Source organism: Schistocerca serialis, chromosome 2, assembly GCF_023864345.2.
Source record: "Schistocerca serialis cubense isolate TAMUIC-IGC-003099 chromosome 2, iqSchSeri2.2, whole genome shotgun sequence".
NCBI classification, from domain to species: Eukaryota; Metazoa; Arthropoda; class Insecta; order Orthoptera; family Acrididae; genus Schistocerca; species Schistocerca serialis.
In genome coordinates, this window is record NC_064639.1 from 869,516,357 (window position 1) to 869,528,443 (window position 12,087).

Consider the following 12,087-nt stretch of genomic DNA (forward strand, 5'->3'; position numbering starts at 1 on the left):
ATACCAATCTCAATTTCTCAGCTACTGTGTCTGTTTATGAGGTCATTTTCGGCTCTAATTTCAATATCTTTCTTTATTATGATATCCTAAATGTCTCCCATTCCTTGATATTTGGGTATGGAATAATCAGTATGGCACTTGGGGTCACTCAATGTACTGGAAACCTATTCAGTGGCTGTAAAACCATGTGCGACTATGACAAAGAGAGATACTGCTGTTAAGAAAGATAAAGAAACATGTGGAGAAGCAGCTCAAATGGCAAGCCACTACTAAACAAAAAAGGAATGTTTGAATGGTGGAAGGGCTATGTAGAAGTGCTATACAAAGGAAACAAACTTGAACATAATATTATTGAAAGATAAGAGAAAGTAGACAAAGTTGAGATTGGAGATATGATATTGTGATTAAAATTCAACAGAGCACTAAAAGACCTAAAATGAAACAAGACACCTGAGGTAGGTGATATAACCTCAGAATTCTGAGGGCCTTAGGAAAACCAACTATGACAGAACTATTCCACCTGGTATGCAAGATATATGACATGTAGTATACCCTCTTACTTCATAAAGAATGTAATTACCCCAATTCCAAAGAAGATGGCCATTGACAGGATGTGAATATTACTTAACCATTAGTTTTAAAAAGCAATATGTCTAAAATATTGGCTCCCATTGTTACAGTATGCAGGTCATTGCTAGCCCATGATGATCTTCATTGTCCCATTGCAAACACTTTTTCTCTCTTTTTGCACAAAAGGTTTTCAGGTCCCTATTTGTTTTTAAAAATGTTATTTAATGTCGATGAACCAGTTTTATTTTTAATGAAGGAAAAGACCGGGCAATCAGCAGAGGAGAAAGTATCCATTTCCTTTATTTGATTGAAGAGAAGCAAGCACATTTTATCTTAATTTGATGTTTAGTGATACATAACTGATGGTATGTTTGCTGCATTAGAAAAATTGAACTGGTTGGAAACAACACTATATTCTTCATAGCTGACTAATCAGTAAACTTCTATACTTACTTCCTTGTTTAGAGGTAAAAGCTGTCACACACAATTAATGGCTGCTGACAAAACATTTGCTTTTCAGAAGTTTTCTAGCCATTCCAAGTCTCCAAATGTTGAAGCAGAGTAATATTCCAGCAGTGACCACTTCACACATTTTCCACAACGCATGTAATTGAGGCTAGGCTGTAGCTGTGGCTAAGTTCCGCAAGATAAGTAGGAGAACTTCCAAGAAGTTTGGAAGAAGTAAAGCTGTGAGGGCAGCTTGTGAATTGTGCTTGGATAGCTCAGTCAGTGGAGTACTTGCCCATGAAAGGCAGAGGTCCAGGTGTGGGTCCCGGTTCAGCACCCTGTTTTAATCTGCTAGATAGTTTCATACCATCTCCTTATTAAAAGTATTACAGAAGTATTGGTACCATCACTTCAAAATGAAGACAAAATCTTTGTCTATATGCAGAAATAATTTGTATGAAACAACTGATGCTTGGAAAACAAATATTGATTCAGCTAGCAAATTTGATTCAGGTCTAACATTTAAAAATAACAGTGAAAAAAATTCCTAAATTTAGGTTTTGTCTTCCAGAAATTGTTAGGCATGTAAATGTTGCATATCAATCCCTTATATCATTTCTGAACTGAAGTTGTAATAGTTCTTACTTGTACACTATCTTTGATCTCTCTGACACAATCCATTATCTTTGCCCCCTTTCTTATTCTTCGTTCTCAATTATCTGTCTCCATTACATTCAACCTCCATTATTTCCCCATTTCAGTTATTTCCTTCTTAAGTGACAGAAAACTTTATTATAATTAATACTTAAAAGAAATGTGATCGCTAGACTGGAGCAATAGTGAAATATGGATGGAAGGATTTCTACTTACCAGGAGCAACAGACACAGTAGCAATTAAAATTTACGTAAATCCTTGCTTTTGGTGGCCAGAAATTCCTTCATCTTGCAAAAGAGGAAATGGATGGAGAAGTGTTTGAATCATCAGCGATCAAGTAAGAGAGTTATCTAGGACACCATTTCAGGAGAGATACAGTACATCAGGATTAGAGGTAAATCTGTATTTAAATACTGGCAACAAGTGAGATTAAAAAGCCAGTTATGTTAAAAATGGAGAAGTCTCGATTTCCTCTCTTCCATTTTGCGTTGTCTCCTTTCATACCTGATTAGACTTGTTCCCTCCCATCCTTTACTCTGTTTTCTAATTAAATAAGGTAGCACTCAGGTGATGTTTAGGATTCCATTAAAAAACTTTAATTGCAAATGTATCTTTCAGAAGTGGTTCATTGAATTACTTCTTCAAATAGTATTAACAGAAGATTCTGAATGTAGACGAAGAAGGGCGGTATGAATGATGACAGATTTGTTCGCCTCACAGGAGAGCATCACAGAAAAACTAAAACACCTAAATTCACAGGCACTTGAAGCTGGATGCTAATTATCCCATAAAGGACTTCTATAAATGTTTTAAAAACCAGTGTTAAGTGAAGAATCTAGAGATATCCATCAGTCCCCTATCTGCCATAAAGACAAGATTAGATTAATTACAGTGCATATGGAGACATTACACCTCTGTGTCATTGGAACAGGAAGAAACCTAGACATGTGGTAGTATGTTAAGTACCCTCTGCCTTGCACTTCACATTGGTTCATAGGGTATGTGTGTAGACTTAGATTCTATGTACTTCCACATGTTCCACATCCATTAAGGTTCTTGTTCATCATGGAATCTATGAATGTAATGTATGAATGAATGAAAGTAGGCTGCTGCGTCAAGGCACTTTTAATAACAGGCTGGTTTATTGCTCCTTAAGCCTCCTTTGTTGCTGGTGGTGTCATTCATAATCCATAATCCATGACATTCACACGTCAGTTTCTTTTTGTAATTCCTGTCTTTCACAGTTTCATGATGAAGCAAGTGTTTAAATTTTTTTAGCCCAAGATCCACCTGTGAATATTTAATGTTATTATTAGGAGCAGTAGTATCAGTTGTTATTAGAATTGTTAGGATTAATGGTAAAGGGAATTCTATGATTTTGTTATTGTATTGTCATTATTATTATTATTATTATTATTATTATTATTGTACATAACTTCTGCTGAAGATCTTCCCAATTTGTCTAAATAGTGCTGACAGTAAATTCTAAAATAATGGGCTTCTGTGTTGTCTGTATTAATTTATCATTGCATATATAATGAAGTGTCTGGAAGTTCATCATCAGAGTTCATCATCATTGTATAATAATTAAAATTGGAATATATTTGTTAACAGAGGGGAAGGATGAGCATAGGAAAGGACTGCTTCAAATGAAAATGGCAGAAGGAGCCAAGCTACAGATGTGCTATCTTTTGCATCACTTATGTGACAGCCAGTTACGTCACAGAGTTGAATCAATCATTGCCTTCAGCCACGATTTTGTTGCAGAACTGCAAACAGTAAGTAATGTATTTTATGTGGTGCATAAATACTCTTAAAACATGTACGTATCATGCAACAAATTTCAGAACATGGTATTGCCCTCAAAAAGTATCCACTCTCATTTTTTCCTACAGGAAATAGCATACTTGGATAGACAGAATTCTGTACAAACAATTAAAAAATTCACATATTTACATCAGAGTTAGAAATGTTTAGAGTATATCAGCTTTATTCCAAGAAGACCTTAAGTTAATGACTCTACTGTTGGTCTGTAACATTTTCATTTCAGCTGAGATGATATTATCTTTCTTCACTCATTTGGGGGCCAATCATCCCTAGCTGTTGAAATCTTTAGATTCAATTAATAAAATGTTGAAACAGTTGAATCAGAGCTAGATATAGTGGGAAACATGGCAATTTTGCAAAGCTGTCAGCTTACTTCTGCATAAGAACAATTGAGGAAGTGCAAATGAAATTTCGACATTTGAGGAATTGATAAAATTATTTTATCAGCTGTCAACTCTACTTTGTGAAAACTATAATTTCTTTGTAGGCTTTATCTGCGTCCCTGCCTTTGATAGTTTTCCCTGTGTTAGTCACTGGAAGTGTCAAAGATAAATGATCTACCAGAACTACTAAGTTCCATTTTTGAACTGAGGGTGTTTTCTGAACATTGAACTAATAGTATAGGTATACTTTCTGTCTGCAATTTTGTGGAGCAAAATTTGTTGCATGCTACATTTGTTGCACATGTCTTTGCAGGTTGAGGACTCTTGAATTTCTTGAAATGACTAGGAAAATTTTCTTAGCTATTTCATATCGATCAAGGAATTTTGAAATACATTCTTATAATATGAAAATTACTATCTCATCAGAAATTTCTGTTTGTGAAGACATAGATTTTCTAAAGTGGACTGTAATACAAAAGTGCTTCTGTAATGTTTGAAAAGGTCATGTTGGTAATTGGTACCAGTATCATTAAACCGTTTTCTAAAAAACAGCCAAGAAAGATGCTGGTTTATAATGAGACTGCAGAAATTTTTGTTAGTGACTAAACGTTGAGTGCATTCTCTTTATATGAAGTTAGATCTGTTGGAAGTGGAGTTGCAGTTCTGTTTTATTTTACTCATTAGTATTTTGCTCATAAGTATACAAAAACTGTTTATGACCATTGAAATTAAATTGGTCTAACTTAATTTACTTGTAAGGAGAGCAGTAAAGGAGGAGAAGAAAAGAGAGAGATTGGGAGTGTTGGTGGAATAGAAGGCTGTGTAGTGCTGGAGTGGGAGCAGCGAAGGGGTAGGTGGGTGAAGGACATGGAGTATGAAGTTTGAGGCCAGGATGTTATAGGAACATAGGATATATTGGATGAAGGGTTCTCACTGATTCAGTTCACAAAAGCTGGGTGTTGGTAGGAAGGATCCAGATGGTGCAGCTTGTAAAGCAGTCATCGAAGTGAAGAATGTTGTGTTGGGTAGTTGTTGAGTTGATAATGATCAAGATGAAGCAAATGGGGGAGAAGGTGTTGAAGTTCTGGAAGAATATGGATAGAGAGTCCTTGCGCTCAATCCATATCACGAAAATGTCATCAGTGAATCTGAACCAGGTGAGTGGTTTGGGAGTCTGTGTAGTTAGGAAGGATGTCTCTAAACAGCCCACAAATAGATTGGCATAGGATGGTGCTCTGCAGGTGCCCATTACTGTATCATGGACTTGACTGCAGTTGATGCCTACAAAGGTGGAGTAATTGCGGCTGAGGATATAATTGGTCATGGTGACTAGAAAGTAGGTTGAGGGTTTGGAATCTATCCGGCATTCGGAAAGGTAGCTTTAAATAGCAGGGTGTTAATGTAAAATGATATGACATCAATAACGATGAACAGGGCACTGTGCAGTAGAGAAACAGGAACTATGGAGAGTCAGGGCACTGTGCAGTTGAGAAACAGGAACTATGGAGAGTCAGTGGAGGAAACAGATAGTGTATTTTATATAGGAGTGTAGGTTACAGGTAATATGTTGAACATGTTGGTCTACGAGAGCAGAGTTTCTCCAAGTGGACACTAACCATTTCCTTCACTGACTCTCCTCAGTTCCTGTTCCTTTACCACACAGTTCCTGTTCCTTAACCACATGCAACCTGCTTGTCTGTATTGATGCCACCTCTCTTTACACTAACATCATTTACACCCATAGCCTTGCCACTAATGAACATTATCTTTCCCAAAGCCTGACAGATTCCAAACCTACAGCCTCCTTCCTGGTCACTTTGACTGTCTGTATCCTTGCCCACAATTACTTCATCTTTGAAGGCATCATCTACTACCAAACCCTTGGTTGAGCAATGGTCACCTGCATGGTACCATCCTATGCCAACCTATCCATGGACCATGTACAGGTATGCTTCCTAACCATCCATAATCCCAAACCCCTCACCTGGTTCAGTTTCTTTGATGATTTACTGATCTGGATTGAGGGTGAGGACACCCTATCCACATTCCACCAGAACCTCAATGCCTTCTCCCCCCTTTGCTCCACCTGGTCATCCTCAACCCAAGAAGCCACCTTCTTCAATGCTGGCATCAACCTCAAAGATGGCTACATCAGTACCTCCACATTGACAGCTCCCACCCATTCCATACCAAGAAGTCCCTTCCACACAGCCTAGCCACCTGTGGCTGTCACATCTATAATGATGAGCATTCCCTCTCAAAATATACCAAGGGTGTCACTCTAACAACCTTGTACAGAAGCATATCTCATATTCCTTATCTATCCAGTCAGCCGCCACATCCCAGAGTCCCATCGTCCACCCACAAAGGAGCATTTGCCTCATGACTTTTTTTTAGATTAGATTAGATTTACTTTCATTCCAATTGATCCGTAGTGAGGAGGTCCTCCAGGATGTGGAACATGTCAGAAAAACAACAATACATGACAAATATTTAAACTAAAACAAATAAGCTAATGTACCATTCCACAGGTCCCAAGTGGAATGATCGTCATTTTTTAATGAACACTAAGAGTCATTTTACAAATACTATTGCACTGAATTTAAAATAAAAAAGTTTTATATTTATTTATAAGGTAAGAAACATGTAATACAACTACTGTAATACTTATTTACAATGAACACATTACTGCACTGAAATGGTGCAGAAGTTAGATTATACTTACACACACACACACACACACACACACACACACACACACACACACACACAAATTTTCAGTGAACACATTACTGCACTGAAATTGTGCAGAAGTTATGTTGTACTTATATACAAATCAGTTGGTTTTCCTCAGAAATTCATCAATGGAGTAGAAGGAGTTGGCCACCAATAAATCCTTTAGGCTTCTCTTAAACTGAATTTCATTGGTTGTTAAGCTTTTTATGGCTGCTGGCAAGTTATTGAAAATGTGTGTTCCTGAATAATGCACACCTTTTTGTACAAGACTAAGTGACTTTAAATCCTTGTGAAGATTATTCTTATTTCTAGTATTGATTCCATGAATTGAGCTGTTGGTTTGAAAAAGTGATATATTTTTAATGACAAATTTCATTAAGGAATAAATATATTGGGAAGCTGTAGTTAGTATCCCTAGTTCCCTAAACAGGCTTCTGCAGGATGTTCTTGAGTTCACACCACATATAATTCTTACTGCACGTTTTTGTGCCCGGAAAACTTTAGCTTGGCTTGATGAATTACCCCAGAAGATAATCCCATATGACATTATGGAATGAAAGTAAGCATAGTATGCCAGCTTTTTCATTTTTATATCCCCTATGTCTGACAAAATTCGCATTGCAAACAGAGATTTGTTAAGACGCTTCAGCAGTTCTGTGGTGTGCTCCTCCCAGTTGAATTTATTATCAAGCTGTAATCCCAAGAATTTAACACTGTCCACTTCTTCTATCTTCTTGTCATCATATGTTAGACATATACTCTTGGGACACCCCTTACAAGTTCTGAACTGCATGTAGTGTGTTTTTTCAAAGTTTAGTGACAAAGAATTGGCTAGGAACCAGTGATTAATGTCTACAAATATTTTATTGGCTGATCTTTCTAAGACTACACTTGATTTGCTATTTATTGCAATGTTTGTATCATCAGCAAACAAAACAAACTTGGCATCTGGTAATGTTACTGATGAAAGGTCATTGATATACACAAGAAAAAGTAAGGGCCCCAAAATGGAACCTTGTGGGACCCCACATGTAATTAGTTCCCAGTTGGATGATGCCTGATAGCTTGATACATGTCTCTTTCCTAATAACACCCTTTGTTTCCTGCCAGAGATATAAGATTTGAACCATTTTGCAGCATTTCCTGTTACACTATAATATTCTAGTTTACTTAAAAGGATATTGTGATTTACACAGTCAAATGCCTTTGACAGATCACAAAATATACCAGTTGCCTGCAATTTTTTGTCTAATGAATTAAGTACATTTTCACTGTAAGTGTAGATAGCCTTCTCAATATCAGAACCTTTTAGAAATCCAAACTGTGACTTTGACAGTATGTTATTTGAGATAAGATGGTTATAAAGACGACTGTACATTACTTTTTCGAAAATTTTTGAGAATGCTGGCAACAGTGAAATTGGACGGAAATTTGATGCTATTTCTTTATCTCCCTTCTTAAACAGTGGCTTAACTTCAGCATATTTCAGCCATTCGGGAAATATTCCACTGATAAACGACTGGTTACACAGATAGCTTAATATGTTACTTAGCTCAGAATCACATTCTTTAATTAACTTTGTTGATATTTCATCATACCCACTAGATGTTTTTGATTTTAAAGATTTTATGATGGACATTATTTCTGTTGGGGTAGTGAGGGTCAAATTCATATTATGGAAGTTACTTGAAATGTCTGGTCTAAGGTAATCCATAGCAGCATCTACCGAACCTGACAACCCCATCTTTTCAGTAACAGTTATAAAATGTTTGTTAAAAAGTTCTGCAACACTATACACATCTGTCACCAATGCATCATTTACTCTTAATGCTATTTGTTCCTCTTCATGTCTGGTTCTACCGGTCTCCTCCTTCACTATATCCCATATTGTCTTTATTTTGTTATCTGATATGACTATCTTTTCCTTGTAATATATTTGCTTTGACATCCGTATTACAGTCTTTAATATTTTGCAGTATTTCTTATAATGTGCTATAGCATCAACATTGGAAATGTTTCGGATTGACAGATACAGTTTTCTTTTTGTTTTACAAGATACCCCTATTCCTCGAGTAATCCATGGCTTCTTTGTAGACTTTGCTCTAACCTTGGTAAGTTTTGGGGGAAAGCAGTGTTCAAATAAGGTAAGCACACTATTAGCAAAAATGTTATATTTTTCATTCATGCCATGAGCACTGTAAACATCAGTCCAGTGAATGTCTCTGAGGAGTGTCCTAAAATAATCAATTTTTGGCTTACTGATTACCCTCTTGAGCTCAGATTTAACAGATTTTATATCCTGTTCAGTATTAACATTTAACAGAAGGAACTGCATGTCATGGTCTGAGAGGCCATTGACTATTGGTTTTGTAATATAATTTTGTTCATTTGACTTTTCTATAAAGATATTATCAATGGCTGTTTGTGAGCAAGTGGTTATCCTAGTGGGGAACTTTACTGTGGGAATTAAGTTGAATGATAGTGTTACTAACTCAAATAGGTTCTTATTGGGAGAGTCTTTAAGGAAATCTACATTGAAATCACCAGCAACCACTATTTCTTTGTTTTTGGTTGTTAAATGGGCCAGTACAGCTTCAAGGTGGTTTACAAACAGATTAAAGTTACCTGCAGGTGCTCGATACACACTTAATATTATGAAAGATTTTTTGTGAAAATCTAATTCTGTTGCACATGCTTCCATATGCTGTTCTAGGCAAAATTTATGAACGTCTATGTTCTTAAATTTATGACAGTTCCTGATGAATGTGGCAACTCCTCCTTTCTCCATTTCTGATCTACAATAGTGAGATGCTAACCTAAACCCTGTAACACTTAAAAGTTCTATACCAGTGGTCACATGATGTTCAGAGAGGCAGATTATGTCAGCTGGGTTTGAAGACTCTAATTCATCTATGCAGATAGTTAATTCATTAATTTTATTTCTCAGTCCTCGAATATTTTGATGCAATAAAGATAGCTGACATTTCACATTGACTGACTTAAAATTGGATGGAGTTAAAATATCTGCTGACAGTTGAAAATTCTTAACCAATGGCTGTTTATGTTGATGTAATAAGCTGGAATTATGTTTTTTGATTTCTTTCTCAAACTGAAGGTTTGTCTCAGTTCTAACCTCTCTTAAAATTTGTTTTCTTTCTGTCCTCCCTACCCTAAAAAAGGGTCTTTTCTGAATCCTATAACCACTGGTATTTTACCACTCATGACAGTGCCTCCCCCCTTTAACTTTCCTGCTATTTCCCCAGCCAATTTACCCTTCCCCTTCCTGTTGAGGTGAAGGCCATGCCTAGTATAATCCCACCTACTGACAGAATCAACATGAACCACACCAATGTGTGACCCCGCACCCGACATGAGCAGCCGTTCCAGCTCCAAATTAACTCTCTTGACAGAAGAGTTCAAATGAGGTCGGTCATGGCGCCCAAGAACAGATACAAACTCAACACTGGTATGCCTCGATGCTGATGCAATCTTCGCCAGGTCACACTCTATGCTGTACCCAGGATCTCTGTCAATACTGTTACCTGCCCCACCCACTATAACCACGGTGTCTTCCTTAGTGAAATCTTTGCAAAGTGATCCTAAATCCTCTGTCACCTGCTCCAGACCAGCACTAGGTTTAAAAAAATTGGTGACCTGGTATTCTGATCCTAGTTCATCCTGCAAGAGTTGGCCAACACCTCTTCCATGGGAACTACCTAACAACAACACTTTCTTTCTCTTTACTGATTTCCCTACATTCTTACTTTTCAATTTGCTGCTGAAAGTTTGTTGTGCCCTGTCTACACCTGTAACTGCTCAGTATCAGCTAGGACTGGAGCAACTGAATCACAATCCTCACCAGGGTTTTGAGTATCTCACATCATGCCCTGGAATGAGGAATACCCACCCCTATCCTTCCCTTCCCTCTCACTGTGATATAGTGATATTCTGCCATTTACTGAACTTATGCAATATCCTCATCCATCCCTACTCCACCCGTGCTCCCAACCCCTTGCCTTATGGCTCATAACCCTGTAATAGGCCTACATGCAAGACCTGTCCCATACATCCTCCCACCATCACCTATTTCTGCCCAGTCACAAACATCACCTATCCCATGAAAGGCAGGACAACCCATGACAGTAGTCACGTGATCTACAAGCTAAGTTACCACCACTACTTTGTATACGGGCATGTCAACCAACAAGCTGTCTGCCCACATGAATGGCTGTTGACAAACTGTGGTGAAGAGACAGTGTGGTGGTTTTTTTATGTATTGCTATTTATATGTTATGAAAAGTTGGAGTTAGTGTTATTCTGGCTGCTTCACAACTGGAAAATTATTTACATCATTGACTCAGTTGTGGTATTTCTCACAGTTAGTTTGCCTGACACGATGTTTTTATATTAAAAGACACCACCAACACACAAAATTCCAGATATATGTCTATATTTAATTGATTTTTGTAAATTATTCTTTACTTATATGAAAATATAAGGCTAAGGAGATTCTCGCAATTCCCGTTAAGTGAGGATCAAAAAAATTTACAGAAATCACTTTACTCAAATCTGATTCAAAATTGGAGAAACTGATTAGTTTTGCTGTTTCAAAGGAAGAACCACTAATCAAGAGAATTCTCCTACATTTACATTTATTTTTATTTGTTAGCAAATATTAAGATGTTTATTATGACTCTGGGCCGTTATCATTTGAAATAATGGCACTGACCTCTGCAAATATGTTCCCCTATAAAATTTGCGTAAAATATTGAAATACTTCACTTCATGAATATAGGAGCTGTTACAGAAAAACATTAGCAACACTTTTAAGTAATATTTGATTATATTTAGGCTAAATATTATGTGAAACTTTCACGTTTTCATGCCTCGTCACAAAATGGCTTCTTACGCTACGAAGAAATGAAAGGGAAGAGAGAGCAATCCTTTTGCAAAAGGAACAGAGATTGCAATTACATTCACAGATCCTATTAATTGATTACAGAATCTATTATTTTTCTGTGATAATATTCATTTCATTACGACTTCAGTTTTGGTATATTTGCGAAGTTATTCAATATCATTTTTATCACGTTATGTGGCATACCACCACAACAGCTGGAACACCCAGTTGCCAAGCATGCTGCCCAACACAGCATTCTTCACATTAGTGATTGCTTCAAGCCTGCATCATCTGGATCCTTCCTAACAGCACTAGCTTTTCCGAGCTGCAGAGGAGGGAACTCTCCCTGAAATGTATCCTACATTCCCATTGGCCCTGTGGTCTCAACCTTTGCTGCTCCCACTCCAGCACTTCATAGCCTTCTGTTCCACCAACTGACCCACTTGTCTCTGTCTCTCTATTCGTCGCCTCCTTTACTGCTCTCATTTTTGGTGCACCTCCCGTGCCATCTAATCTCCCGGCTTCATCTAGCTGACATATCCTGTATCCAAAATGTCCCTTCACGCTCC

At 37.2% G+C, this 12,087-nt stretch overlaps 1 protein-coding gene across 1 annotated transcript in view; it reads left to right on the forward strand.

Moving 5' to 3' along the window:
* LOC126458188 (ryanodine receptor) overlaps positions 1–12,087 on the forward strand; it is a 740,760-nt gene that overhangs the window by 438,615 nt on the left and 290,058 nt on the right. The window contains exon 42 of the mRNA XM_050095064.1: positions 3,287–3,450. Within this exon, the coding sequence (XP_049951021.1) occupies positions 3,287–3,450 (164 nt within the window). The remainder of the gene's footprint in view (positions 1–3,286; positions 3,451–12,087) is intronic.